The sequence below is a fragment of the Tasmannia lanceolata genome, unplaced genomic scaffold, assembly GCF_043159265.1.
Source record: "Tasmannia lanceolata isolate RefF3 unplaced genomic scaffold, GAP_Taslan_0.1 ptg000037l, whole genome shotgun sequence".
Classification (NCBI taxonomy): domain Eukaryota; kingdom Viridiplantae; phylum Streptophyta; class Magnoliopsida; order Canellales; family Winteraceae; genus Tasmannia; species Tasmannia lanceolata.
In genome coordinates, this window is record NW_027518714.1 from 26,120,728 (window position 1) to 26,135,530 (window position 14,803).

General features: G+C 40.1%; 1 protein-coding gene across 1 annotated transcript; it reads left to right on the forward strand.

Moving 5' to 3' along the window:
- Nucleotides 1–7,738: 7,738 nt before the first annotated feature.
- On the forward strand, nucleotides 7,739–9,915 carry LOC143861351 (uncharacterized). Its single transcript, XM_077372279.1, has 2 exons — nucleotides 7,739–9,568; nucleotides 9,681–9,915. The coding sequence occupies exons 1-2, from the start codon at nucleotides 7,739–7,741 to the stop codon at nucleotides 9,687–9,689; spliced, it is 1,839 nt and encodes a 612-aa protein (XP_077228394.1). The 3' UTR covers nucleotides 9,690–9,915.
- The last annotated feature ends 4,888 nt before the right edge of the window (nucleotides 9,916–14,803 follow it).

Genomic DNA, 14,803 nt, shown 5'->3' on the forward strand with positions numbered 1-14,803 from the left:
TTCTTCAAAAACCTTTAAAATCTTGTTTTCAAAAGATCTTCCTCTAGAGTTACGAGTTTCTCCTAGATAGAGAGTTTTAGAGTTAGGGTTTTTCTTTTGATAGGTAGTTTGATTGTTTGTTTGTTGTGTGTTTGTTTTAGAGTTAGGGGTCTGTCCTAGAGTTATAGGAGCGCCTCCGTCCGATCAGTCGGCGATCCATATCGCCGAGTGATGACTAGAGTAGGATACGCTAGTCCACCCTTGGTTTTCCTTAGGAAATACAGCCTAGTCACACATAGGTTGTAAGAACCACCTGCATTAGCTTAGGGCTAATCTGCATTTAGTTAGGGCATATAGGGTGTCATAAAATCCACAATTCACTGAAATTTAAATAATCGTACAAGAAACTTTAATAACCGGTTCGGTCTTTTAGATCGAGTCTAGGATAGAAGTCTAGGTGTCTTAGGCATCTTAGCTTAGAATAGGCGCGAAGAACTACGTTGCCTTGATTCTCGTGGAGGCGGGGATACGTAGGCTTCTTTGGATGAATACCAGATCATCTGAGGACTCGGGCTAATCACTTTTAAAACTGTTGAAACAATCAAATCACTTAGGATTTTCCATGAAATTAGAATTTTAGGAGAACTTTCACTTAGATTGAATCCAAACCAATTAAGAAATCAAGATACACATTTAGGATTCACATTGAAATTAGATCATAGGATGCATGTCACATAGATAGCACATTAACAGAGAGTTGAATGAGCCATTAAAAATGAATTTAAAAGAGTTAACTTTTTGGAATTGAAGACCGATTATCGGGCAGGAATGGTGCATGTGGTGGATAAATCCCCATACCTTCCATTCTTGTAACCAGGTGTAGACACCCCATTTTGACCGGACCCAAGTTCGCTATGCTTGGGAGAAACCCCATCCGATCATTTCCGCCATGTTTCGCATTTTTCCGTGAGAGGTTGAGAGAGATTATTCATAAGAATCCAAGCGAGGGAGAATTTGGACCCGTTTGGTGGGCCCGCATTGAACATTTGTTTAAAATTCGAATCAACCGAGGGCCCACCTTGTGGGGCCCACGTTGTGGGGCCCGCGTTGTGGGGCCCACATTGTGGGGCCTCAGTAGGGCCTCTTGTGAGGCCTCTTATGAAGAACAATAATGATGGATTCTCCACTAAAGAAACATGATGGGCCCTCCACTAAGAACAATAATGATGGATTCTCCACTAAGAAACATGATGGGCCCTCCACTAAGAAGAATGATGATGGATTCTCCACTAAGAAACATGATGGGCCCTCCACTAAGAAGAATGATGATGGATTCTCCACTAAGAAACATGATGGGCCCTCCACTAAGAAGAATGATGATGGATTCTCCACTAAGAAACATGATGGGCCCTCCACTAAGAAGAATGATGATGGATTCTCCACTAAGAGGGACAACATGATGAGCTCTCCACCAACACATCTCTCTCTCTCTCTTTCTCTCCCTATATATATCTTCCTTCCCATCCATAAAAAAGAGGAGAAAAGGAGAGATTTATCTTCCATTATCTTTTTCTCTTCCATTATCTCTTCCAATCACTCCCTCCAATCCCTTTCCCTATATTCTTCTTCCATTATCTCTCCCAATCACCTCCCAATCCTTCCCTCTAAGAGAAAGTGAAGACGGCGGAACGGATCGGCGGCAACATTTTTTTTGGGGGTTTTCTTTGCTAATTGAAAGGGTAAGACAAAGCGTATATCCGAGGATTACTTACCCTAGAGACAAGGAGAGCTAGCAAGGTTGGTATTCCAAAACCCTCTTTCATATATCTTAAACTAGAAGCATGCTAGGATAGAATTTGTGATTTATTTTTATTTTTTCTTATTGTTATTCAAAATATGTTTTTTTCAATCTCTGAGTGTTTTGCACATTAAGAAGTGTAGAAATCTGGAATTTCGAAGAATTTTGACTTCGTTTTGACCGTAATTTGACCTTTTGAACTTTACCCTCAAAGGGGTAAAATTCTAAAGATTGAATTTAAGAAGATGTCAACATAGATCCAAAATCAATGAAAATTTAAACATAACATAATTGTAAGATTTTGAATTAGTACGAATTTCTTTATGAATTCTTGATTTGATTTAAAGGGTTTAAAAATTCATTTAACTCTAGGGGTATTTTTGGAAAAAACCAATTTTCAAAAACTCTATAATGTTTTCAAAAGTGAAATTTGGATGAGATGCAAATTAAATCTAATCTAATCTCCCGTGAATTTTTCAAGATTTTTGGTTTCTGTTGGATATTTGTTTATGATTTTTTACGTAAAATCATGCATGCTGTATTAAATCTGATAAAAATAGTAAATTGCAATGAAAACTTCTGAAAATATTTGTTTGATAATTACTACTGGAATTACATGTTTTCATAAAGTTTAAACTGATTTGGATTTGATTTACTATGTGTTTCTTTGTTAATTCATAATCTGGATGGATATTTGTAAAATCGTAAATTAATAGTAAATCATTTTTAAAATTTATGAAACTTTTACAGTAATCCTTTCTTATTGTAATAAACATACTATAGAAATTTCATATTGTTTTGAATTGATTTGCTATACGTTACTGTGTTAATTCACAATCTGGACAGAAACTTTCAACATTGAAAAACTAATAGCAAACCACATTTAAAATCTATGAAATTTTTATTATAATCTTATATAATTAAGGAGAAGTTACTGTAAAAATTTCATCTTGTTCTGAAAAGATTTGTTATATGTTGATGTGTAAATCTACAATCTGAATTGAAACCTTTTAAAATCCTTGAGTAAATTGAATTAAAATCAAATTGTTTTAAAAATTTCCAGATCATAATATTCCATCACATATTCAATCATTAAATTATCAAAATAGAAACCTTAGGAATCACTGATTTCCTTTGTAAAATCCTGGTGCTGTGATTAGTTTGTATGCTTTATTTTCTCATCACATTTACTCAAACTTAATCTAACAAAACCTGAAGGCATCATAGATTGCGCGAACTTATTGCACACACTTACATCACTTGCATCTAAACCCCTGCATCTCACATGCACACACGTCCTATTTTAGGAACCCGGAGTGTTATCTAGCATGGTTGACTGGGATTTCATCACCTGGTGCCTCTGTGCTAGAGAAGCATTCCACCCTTAGCCTAGTACCTTTATGGTACGTAAACGGATCTCTTGTTCACGTACTGATACGCCGGACACTGGTACAGTATATCGAACATGGATTCGCGCTAAGGGAACTCTTGGCCTTACCCCTAGATTAACCCACACATGCATGTAGTATACGAACACATGTGCATCACGTGTGTGAGCCTAGTTTAGGATATCCTACCCATTTGTGTCTAAATTAGGCCGTAGTCCATCTTCCAATGGCTACGATCGGTCCTAGGTACACAAACAAAGTCATGAGTCGAGATCCTTTCTCCACTCCGCTAGATTAGGGTTAGGGTTGATGCCTTCAGGTAACACTGATAAAATGTGCGAAGATTAAAAAACTTTTCCTTTGGGGTTAGGATGTAAATCCCATTCATTTCCAAAGATCTCATAGGATTAGTCATTCATGATCCATCCGTTGAAAGCAATCTTATGCTATCTCATCTCATCTTGATCACAGATTTTCAATCTTCTATTATATGATTCGATCGCGTTTCCATATCTTTTAGAGAGTCTTTTGACTCATCTGTCTTTAGCTGTTGTCAGTGGAGTCTTTGACTCGTGTTTTCTTTTCCTTTAGAGAGTCTTTGACTCATATATCCTTTAGTTGGTGTTAGTGGAGTCTTTGACTCGTGTTTTCATCTCTTTTAGAGAGTCTTTGACTCATTTATCCTTTAGTTGGTGTTAGTGGAGTCTTTGACTCGTGTTTCTTTTCTTTTAGAGAGTCTTTGACTCATTTATCTTTTAGTTGGTATTGTTGGAGTCTTTGACTCGTGTTTCCATTTCTTTTCGAGAGTCTTTGACTCACTTCGTTTTCTTAGTTGGTATCATTAGAGAGTCTTTGACTCATTTGTTCTTTTGTGATATTACCAGGGAGTCTTTGACTCGTTGGTTCTTCCGTTGGTGTTATTTGGGAGTCTTTGACTCATTCCTCCTTTAAGTTGTAGTATTAGAGAGCCTGTGGCTCATTTGTCTTCTTGAGTGCTGTTAGTAAGGAGTTTCTCCATAGTCTTGTTGTCATTTCTTCTTCTTTGGAGACTAGCCCAGTCTCATTATAGCTTTGCTTTTTGAGATCATAGATCATTTTTGTTGTCATCGATAGTCTAGTTTGCCTTGTTTAGGGGTTTCCCCTATTTGCCCTAAGGTTTGGTCCTAGGGTTTTGCTTTGTGTTTTCCCTTAGGTCTTTGACCAAAAGGGTGAAAACTCTTTACTTTAAAAACTTTTGAAAAACTTTAAAAATATGAAAAACAACTGAAAAACCTTAAAAAGCCTAAAGTGTTGAGTGTTTTATAATCAGTAATTAGGAGAGTTTGTTTCGAACTACGTTGGCTTGATCCTCTTCCACGAGGTACGTAGTGCAGCTTGGGATCCACATCCCAAGTCCAGCCAAACCTTTAAAAATAAAAATTTTAAATCTTTCAAAGTTACAAAAATATTCAAACCATTTTCAAAAAGATCTTCCTCTAGAGTTAGGAGTATGTCCTAGCTGTTTAGGTTGTGTTCTAGAGTTAGGAGTTTGTCTTGATTTGTATTGATATGGTATGTCCTGTCGTGTGAGTGTCCCTAGAGTTAGGAGGCCTCGAGTCGATCGGTTAGACATTTAGTCGAACCGATGGCTAGACTAGGCATATAGTCATCCCGTGGTTTTCATTAGGTTGCACGGCCTAGTTACACATAGGATTGTAGGAACCACCTGCATTAGCTTAAGGCTAATCAATCTGCATTTAGTTAGGGTATATAGGATGTCCTAAAATCCACCATTCATTGGAATTTAAATAATAGTTCAAGAAGCTTTAATAACTAGTCCGGTCTTTTAGATCGAGTCTAGGATAGAGGTCTAGGTGTCTTAGGCATCATAATTTTGAATAGGGCATCGAACTACGTGGGCTCCGATTCTTCCCGAGGCCGGGATACGTAGTGCAGCTAGGATGGATGGCCATTCTGGTCCGAGTCCAGTCCTGCATTAGAGTTAGGACTTGTCTTGTCCCGTCATACATAGCATAGATTTGTGTCTCATGTTTTGATATGTTTTCTTACTTTCTTGTACTGATACTATACCTTTGGTTGTAGCTTGCATGTGCGTGTCCACCAGAAACTTAGACACCCATTAGGCATGTCACTCATAACCTAGCTTTGCTTAGGTGACACATTTTTCATTTCATTTTACGTGTTTATTTCTCCATTCTCAGGAAATGCATGCTTAGGTAGACGATTCCTGAGGATTGTTCCCATTTCACATGATTTTTACTCAAACTTCTTTGGAATTAATGAAAATGGCATAAGAGACCAAGTGCTTGCACTCGGGCGAATTGGGGGTGCTCTCAGACCTTCCCCATTCGTAACCAGGCACGAACCCATATATATTTCTGGTTATCCATTGCACAGAGGATTTGATTTTAGGGTTCCATGGCCTATCCATGGATGGCGACTCTGAGTTTATTTTGGGTATGTCTCGGTTTCGAACCTCGGTTCCGAATCAAGACATATCCCTTTCTTTTTATATCGCCACTCGTGCTATGCTGTGAGGGTGGCATCCGTTTCGAGAGTTCCTTGGCAGAGCTCTCCTTCACATTGTGGAGATCTTAGAGGATTGCTGTGGGGACCTCGCGTCCCTCGCCGCACTCGTCCTCTCAGGATCGGGGTCCACAGGCTGGCGACTCTGCTGGGGAGTTCTTGAAACATTGCCTAACTCTTTAAAAATGCCATTTTTATTAACTTTGGAGAAATTTGAGCTAAAATCATTTTAAATGGGAACTCTATCGTTAGAATCCAGGGGCACCAGGTAGGTGCGTATGCTACGTTCGTCTTCTTGGTCTCAAAAGGACTTCCTTCTATGTTCCTGCCAGGATTCAGCGTCAGTATGGAGGGGAGCAATCCATTGTGCCTCCTCTTCGTCATTTCTATCCACCATGAGGATTTTTGGATCAAGATTGTCATTTCTTTTATTGAGTCAAAACTTGTAAATTTGATTCCATTATAGATGAAAATTCAAAAAAATTTTACTTGACATGTTATAAACAGTCAGTGATTCAGGGTTTTCAGCGATTGCTGCCAGTATAATCAATACAAAGGATGTTTGTTTTTTCTTTTGTCTCTATTGGTACAAACTATCTTATTTGTCAATCATGTAACCTAGTTTGTTAACTTCCAATCAGGATTCTGAAAGATAGCAACCATCGCTCCCAAAAAAGACTTTCAAGCTAAGCCCACCTGGTCGAGACCTACCCCAGTGTCTAGACTCGTTCGCCACTTTGATTCCTCTGTGTCATCTTCAGTTCGTTTACCTTCTTCACCAGAGTCTTCAAATTTATTTGAAGTAAATCAAATGGCAGACACAACTGAACTTTTAATGAGCATGCAAGAGATGATGAAAAACCTCACCAGAGATATGGCGGGAATGAAAGAAGAAATGGCAAACATGAAAACACAGATAAGTGATAAGACTTCCACGTCTAGGCCCGTACTTCAACCTTCTCATGTTCCAGCTCCGGAGTCGCATAGACCCGTTATCCAGTCTTTCGAGGTGGATTTAGATGATGGTCAGTATGCTGCAGAGTATTGTGCTCCAGAGGTTAATAAAGAAAAAGAAAAATTTGAAAAATTTGAGAAGGAAATGTCTGAGAAATTCAGCAAGATGGCTCATGAGATGGAGCAGATGAGAGTCCAGGGACCCAAGAAATTTGACGTCTCTGAATTAATACTGTCTTCAACAGTTTCTTTACCGCCCAACTTCAAAGCTCCTGATTATGACAAATATGACGGAACCGGGTGTCCGCGTAACCACATGAGGTGGTTTATCATTTTGTCCCAGCAGTATGGTCTGAGCCGTGAGCAGATGGCCCAGTTGTTCCCGATTTCTTTGATTGGGATCGCAAAGAAGTGGTTTCTAAGGCTAAAGCCCGAGGAGGTGAGAACCCTGGAAGATATTTCGGAGAAACTAATAGAGCAATTCTCAATGGAAGAGGGTATTGAGGTCACGAAGAGAGACCTAAAACAGCTAAAGCAAGGTCCTCAAGAGACCTTCACTTTCTTTATCAGGCGCTGGAGACGCAAATCTGCTCAGCTAAGCCAGAAAATGACTGAATCAGAGCAGATAAAGCTGGTTCTGAAGAGTTTGTCTCCCATGTATTTTCATTTTCTCGCTCCTCAGCATTACCCGAGCTTTGACCATTTAATCAAGACGGGTACTCAGACAGAAGATGCCATAGCAAAAGGCTTGAGAGCCAAGGTTTCTTCTGAAATCCGAGACGGGAAAAGACCAATGGTCCAGTCCAAAGAAATTCATGCTGTCAGTTATACCAGGCCTGTGGCCAGAGTTGCTGCAGAGGCTGCAAAAGCGCCAAGGAGAGTTGCATATGACAGAAAGTTTGATCCTCTTCCATATCCGATAATAATGATATTCAAAAGGCTCATGAAAGATAGGAAGATCCGGCTCCCGGATATCAAACCTCCACCCAATCCCTTACCCGCATTCTGGAAGATGGATCAATACTGTGAATATCACAGAGGTCCAGGGCATTTGACCGAGAATTGTTTGGCCTTGAAGCATGCTATCCAGAACATGATTGACAAAAATGAGCTGGCAGTGGAGAGACCAAACGTTACTCAAAACCCACTTCCTAATCATCATACCATGCCTCCTCCTGCTACCAATGCAATTTTTACTGATGAACCTCTGCTCGATCCATCAACCCTCATTTGTGCCATTACCACAGAAAAAACCTATGTAATGAAGTTTGACAAGGAAGATTTCGAAGCAGTAGAAAAGAAAGATCATTATGTAATTTCCTTTGATGACGATGAATTGGCTGAATCGTCTTCATCTCAGTTTGGTACATTTCAGATTGACAGTGCTGGAAATAGAAGGACAGCTCCTTATGTCTTAAGGGCTGAGGACTTTGAAGAAGATGAGTTATTGTTGTTGGATAACCATTGTGACGAGATGCGTCATATGACCCGTGGTGGGCGTGTATTCAAGCCTCAAGAATTATGTGTTGAAAATCCTGCAGAGGTTGCGCGAAATACTGAAAACCAGAGACAGAATAAGGTCAGTAAGGTCAGCGCCGATGAAGAAGAAGAGAGCTTGTTAAAGCAGTTGAAAAAGACTCAGGCCAATATTTCCGTATGGGGTTTACTCATGGCCTCATCTAAGCACAGAAAATTAGTCCTTCAAGAGCTTAACTCAGCACAAGTCTCTGTAGACACTACTCCGGATGAGCTGGTAAGCTTGGTTGCCATGACAAGAGTGTCTAAGACTTTATCTTTCACTGACGACGATCTGCCTTCTGAGGGCCGAGACCACACCAAATCTCTGAAAATCACAGTACTTTGCAACAAGAAGAGAGTACCAGAGGTGTTAGTTGATAATGGCTCTGCTTTGAATGTATGCCCGTTGAGTACTGCAACAACTCTTGGATTTGGTCCTGCGGATTTCATCCCATCTGAACAGGGTATTCTGGCGTACGATGGCACTCGCCGAGATGTGATCGGAACTCTGGTCACCGAAATACAGATCGGAGGAGAAGACTTTGAGATAGAGTTCCAGGTTTTGGACATCAAAGCCTCATTTTTGTTGTTACTCGGCCGCCCTTGGTTGCACAAGTTTGGGGTTGTTCCATCCTCTCTTCACCAAAAGCTAAAGTTTCTTCGCAAAAACGGAGTGGTAACTGTGAAGGGGGACCCAGACCTGGAAGTAGGGCTGATTACTCAGGACCTGACTATGGAGAAAGCTGAGGATGTTAGTTTGACTGGATTCTCATTAGAGGTGGCTGCCATTACCTTTAAAGAAGCTATGAATGAGGAAATTTGTTTCCTGACCAGTACAAACGCAAATGTCGTCAGGATGATTCGTCGACAAGGATATATGCCAGGTGCAGGGCTAGGTAGACACCATCAGGGTTTGACTGAGTTCCCTGAATTCGAATCCTTCAATAATCTATTTGGGCTGGGGTACAAGCCTTCAAAGAAGGAAGTTAAAGAAATGAAGCTGCTGATGATGAAATGGGCTGAATGTCGCCGCAGGGGGTTAGAATTACCAATGGCACCGATTAATTTGACGATGAATGGCCGTTTTCGAAGAGAGGGTGCAGATGTCCCTTTCTGTGGCTTTGCCGAAACTTGGTTAGATGAGAATTCAGGACAGAGGTTGCCAGGATTTGAAATTTTCTTTGATCTGCAGTTAGAAGACAAGCAGACCGATGTGCAGACAGAAGTTGAATCAGAAGCTGATTGGGCAGAACATGTAGAGCCGAGCCTTCTGAGTTCACTGTTTCTCGAAGATTCACAAACTATTGCCGTAATTGATCGGAGGGCCTCGATTCTGAACCCTACTCATTTAATCACCCCGGCAGAGGAACCATTGACCAACTGGACCTTTCAAGTCATACCTCAGGTTACTTTCCTAAACAGTCATGTCCCTCCAAAAGAGTCAGTTGTCCATAAATACACGTCAGTCTTTGGGTCTAATTCAGAGTCTGTTTATTCTAACAATTCTGTTAATGCAGGTACTGTAAATGTCGAGTCTCCTAAGGTCGATGATGATTCCTCTTCTTCCAGCGGAATCAAGTCAGATGCTACTTCTATCGTTGATTCAGAGTTAATTGACATAAATGTCAATATGTTCGTTGAGTCTGTAAATTTTTTTCAAGCGTCTATTGTAAAGCCCGATGTGGGTAATTTTTCATTTGATGTACCTGATTCAGCATTAAATGAAATAAAGCATCCTTTCTCTGAGTACAATCCAGTCTCTACTTTTATTTCTAATGTTTCTGCTTCAGAATCTGATAAACTTAATAATAACAATCAAGACTCCCCCTCTGATGAGGATACCGACGACACTCCTCCTGAAATCAAATACATGATTCAACAGGATGAGAGTCGCCGAGCAAAACCACTCGAAGAGGAAATTGAAACCGTGAATATAGGTGACGAAACCTTGATTCAGGAGATTCGAATTGGCAAAACTTTATCTCCTGAAGAACGCGAGGAATTAATCGCCTTATTTAAAGAGTTCAAGGAAGTTTTTGCTTGGTCATATGATGACATGCCAGGGTTAAGTGAAGAAATTGTTCAACATCGCTTACCCTTAATCCCTGGTGTTAAGCCAAAGAAGCAAAAGCTCCGAAAACTCAAAACTGAATGGGAGATGAAAGTTTATGAAGAAGTTAAGAAACTGTTGGAGGTAAAATTCATTCAAGTAGTTGAATACCCAGAATGGCTTGCAAACATTGTACCGGTGCCCAAAAAGGACGGAAAAGTTCGAATGTGTGTCGATTTTCGAGACCTGAACAAGGCAAGTCCTAAGGATGACTTTCCTCTTCCCAATATTGATCTCCTGGTTGATAATACAGCTGGTCATGCTCTTCTATCCTTTATGGATGGGTTCTCAGGCTACAATCAGATTAAGATGGCTCCCGAGGACATGATGAAGACAGCGTTCATTACTCAATGGGGTACATACTGCTACAGGGTGATGCCGTTTGGATTGAAAAATGCGGGTGCTACGTATCAGAGGGCTGCTACAACTCTTTTACATGATATGATCCATAAAGAGGTCGAGGTATATGTTGATGACATGATTGTGAAAGGCAAGACTCGACCTGAGCACACTGTTGCCCTGAGAAGGTTCTTTGAGCGGATCAGGAAGTATCAGCTTCGCCTAAATCCGAGTAAGTGCGTCTTTGGTGTTATATCAGGAAAGCTCTTAGGGTTTATGGTCAGTGAAAGAGGGATTGAAGTAGACCCGCAAAAGATTAAGGCAATTCAAGAAATGCAGCCGCCGAAGACAGAAAGGCAGATCCGAGGTTTCCTTGGCAAAGTTCAGTATCTGAGACGGTTCATATCACATCTGACGATGACGTGTGAACCCATTTTCAAGCTTCTGAAAAAGAATTCCTCGAAGAAGTGGAATGAAGAATGTCAGGAGGCATTTGAAAAGGTTAAGCAGTGCCTATCCTTGCCCCCTGTTCTATCGCCAGTCACTCCAGGCCAGCCATTATTGTTGTACTTGTCTATCACAGATACAGCGATGGGTTGCATGCTTGCTCAGCAAGATTCAGAGTCTAAACGGGAGAAGCCCATTTACTACATCAGTAAGAAGATGCTGGAATACGAATTAAAGTACACAGTTTTGGAAAAGACGTGTCTAGCATTAGTTTGGGCTACCCAGAGGCTTAGACATTATTTGCTTTCAAGCAAGATCTTTTTGCTTTCACGGATGGATCCGCTAAAATACTTGTTTGAGAAACCCGCCCTTACAGGACGAACCGCAAGATGGTTGTTGTTATTGTCTGAGTTTGACATCACTTATGTCACTCAGAAATCAATTAAAGGGCGTGTCGTTGCTGAACAGTTGGCTGATGCACCCATTGAAGAGAACGCTTTTCTGAAGGCAGACTTCCCTGACGAAGAGATCATGGATATTAAAGAAGAAGCTTCGAATACTAAGTGGCTTATGTATTTTGATGGAGCTGTAAACAGTCGAGGACAAGGAGTAGGAGCTGTACTTATATCCCCTCGGAAAGAATATATTCCTGTCTCTATCAAGTTGCAGTTTGAGTGCACCAACAATATGGCTGAGTATGAAGCTTGCATCGCCGGGTTAGAGGCAGCCTTAGCTTTGGAGATTCAGGATATTGATGTGTTTGGGGATTCTATTTTGATCATTTGCCAAATTAATGGGCAATGGAAAACTCGAGAAGATAAATTGATCCCTTATAACACTTATTTGGAATCTTTGGTCAGAAAGTTCAAGAACATTACGTTCACTCACTTGTCAAGGACCAGAAATCATTTTGCTGACGCTTTGGCTACTTTGGCCTCGATGTTAGACATTTCTGTATCAATGGAGGTTCAGCCGCTAGTTGTCAGACTTCAGTGGGCTCCTTCGCATGTGAATGCTATAGAGATCTCAGCCAGGTGTCCAGATGGGAAGCCTTGGTATACAGATGTCAGAAATCTTATTGCTGGTAAAGGACATCCCCCAGAAGCTTCAAGCAAAGAGAGGAAGACGCTTCAGAAGTTGGCTGCCAACTTTATTATTTGCGGAGAAGAGCTGTACAGAAGGTCATTTGATGGTATACAGCTTCTTTGTGTTGATGAAGATAAAGCTGCAGAGCTTATTGAGCAGACCCATGAAGGAGTTTGTGGACCTCACATGAATGGAAAAATGTTGTCAAGAAAGATTTTGAGACTCGGATTCTATTGGCCCACAATGGAAACAGATTGCTTCGCATTTGTGAAGAAATGCCATAAGTGTCAAGTCTATGCAAATCTTATTCACGTTCCTCCTTCGGTGTTGCACTCTATGACTTCTCCATGGCCATTTTCAGTATGGGGAATTGATATAATTGGGAAAGTTTATCCAAAGTCTTCGAGCGGTCATGAGTACATTCTGGTCGCAATTGATTATTTTACAAAATGGATTGAAGCCGCTTCGTATGCTTCCATTACTTCGAGCACAGTTGCGAAGTTCATTCGTGCCAATATTATTTGCAGATATGGAGTGCCTCACGAGCTGATTTCAGATAATGGGTCGCATTTCAAGAAAGAGGTGTTACACCTGTGTGAAGAATTCAAGATTAAACATCACAAGTCATCTCCTTACAGACCTCAAACAAATGGGGCTGTAGAGGCGGCAAATAAGAATGTCAAAATCATTATCAGTAAGATGACTGAGACCTATAAAGATTGGTCGAATAAGCTTCCATATGCCTTATGGGCTTATCGGACATCAATCAGATCTTCAACAGGTGTAACTCCGTATTCTTTGGTGTATGGAATGGAGGCAGTCCTCCCTGTTGAGCTTAGAATTTCCTCTTTGAGAGTGATGATGGAAGCTGACTTACCAGAGTCTGATTGGGCTAGAGCCAGGTATGATGAGCTGCAGATGATAGATGAGAAGAGATTGAGAGCCTTGTACCATATTCAAGGATATCAGAGGCGGATTGAGAGAGCTTTCAACAAGAAAGTCCGTGTTCGAGATTTGAAGCCTGGAGATCTTGTTTTGAAGTCTTACAGAGCACCGGTATTTGATCCCCGAGGGAAATTCAGGCCAAACTGGTCTGGTCCTTACATCGTCGATGAAGTCCTGCCTGGAAAAGCCGTAAGACTCCTCAACGAAAATGGAGAAAAATTAAATGAACCTACAAACCTGGATCAGTTAAAGAAGTACTATGCTTAAATACACTAAGAGGCCGTCTTTGATTGATCTGAGCTTTGAGCCAAACAGCCTAAATATTTTAAACCGTTTTGCAAACCCTTTGGGCTTATAAAATAATTTGTTTCTTTGATAAACCCAAACCAGGGGCATTTTTTTTATATATATATAAAAAAAAAAAAAAATATAAAGAAAAAAGTAGTTTGAACTACGTTAGGACCTGATCCTCCATTTTGGGGTACGTAGGTAGTCTGGCTAGACCAGATTCGGTCCAAATCCTTAGAACCTTAGATATTCAGCCTACCTGAAAGTCCTCCTGATGTATTTAGGCCCAGGTTTGTAAAAAAAAAAAAGAAAAAAAAAGAAAAAAGAAAAAAAAGAAAAGAAAAGAATGATGGAGTCTTAAATCCGCTAAGCTGAAAACCTGAAAGGGCAGTTTAGGCAAAAATCAGGGTATTGAGCCTGCTGGATGGAAAATCTGCAAGGGCAGACAGTCCAGGCAAAAATTAAGGCATGCGGTCCGCTAAATCGAAAACCCAAAAGGGCGATTTGGTCACGGCAAGACTTCATGAAGGACAGAGCTATCTGAAAGCCAGTTAATAAGTGCCATCAGAGCTTCTTTGGTTACTCTTTGAGTCAGGAGATTGAAACTAAGTAATCTGAAGGGATAATAACCATGATGGAGATCTTGAAAAGAGGTTGAAACATCTTTAAACATGATATTTAAAAAAAAAAAAAAAAAAAAACTCTAAAGAGTGGTGGACTTTAACCATTTTTGAAAAAAAAATAAAAAAATGTTTATCAATTTAAGAAGCAGATTCATTCTCTTTTAAAGTCTTGTTTAAAACTCGTCAAAGTCTTTGGTCATTGTCTGTCAAACTCAGTTTGTTGTCGAATCAAAGTCAATTTCCAGAGTCCTGTTTAGTCAGTATTCTTCCCAAAGCCGGGGTGATAAAGACTTAGAGACTCAGAGAAGTAGAAAATTTGCAGTTCATGTGGATAATGTAAAGCAGAGCAGCGTTCAGAGATCGACAAGCTTTTAGCTCAGTTCCGGTATCAGCAGATGGCAGAGATGAGAAAATTTTGAGCATAACAAGTTTCTGGTGCCTATGAAAAACCTTGTAAACCCAGGTGTTTATCAGAAAAAATTTGTTGTAATCTCAAATGTTCAGCCTTTGGCCCATTCCTTTTTTTGTTGCTCTCTAATGAATTTTTTCATGGAAGTAATCATACTAGGGGCATCTTTTATGACTTATGTCATAAAAGATGTCAAGTAATCATTGAGATTTGAAATAAATTTTTGTATAAAATAGAGACTAGAGAAGTTCGAACACTCTTTATATTGAGCTTCTTAGTCAGGGTATTTTCCTTTGGAGTTGAATTTCTTTGAAAAATCTTTATCCCAGTGGAGTCTAGAATTCACTCCAGAGATTTTTAAATTTCAGTAAAATGCTTTGCGTTTAAAAAAAA

Coding starts and splice junctions, on each gene's coding strand:
- LOC143861351 (XM_077372279.1), top strand. CDS start 7,739: ATGATTGACAAAAATGAGCTGGCAGTGGAGAGACCAAACGTTACTCAA.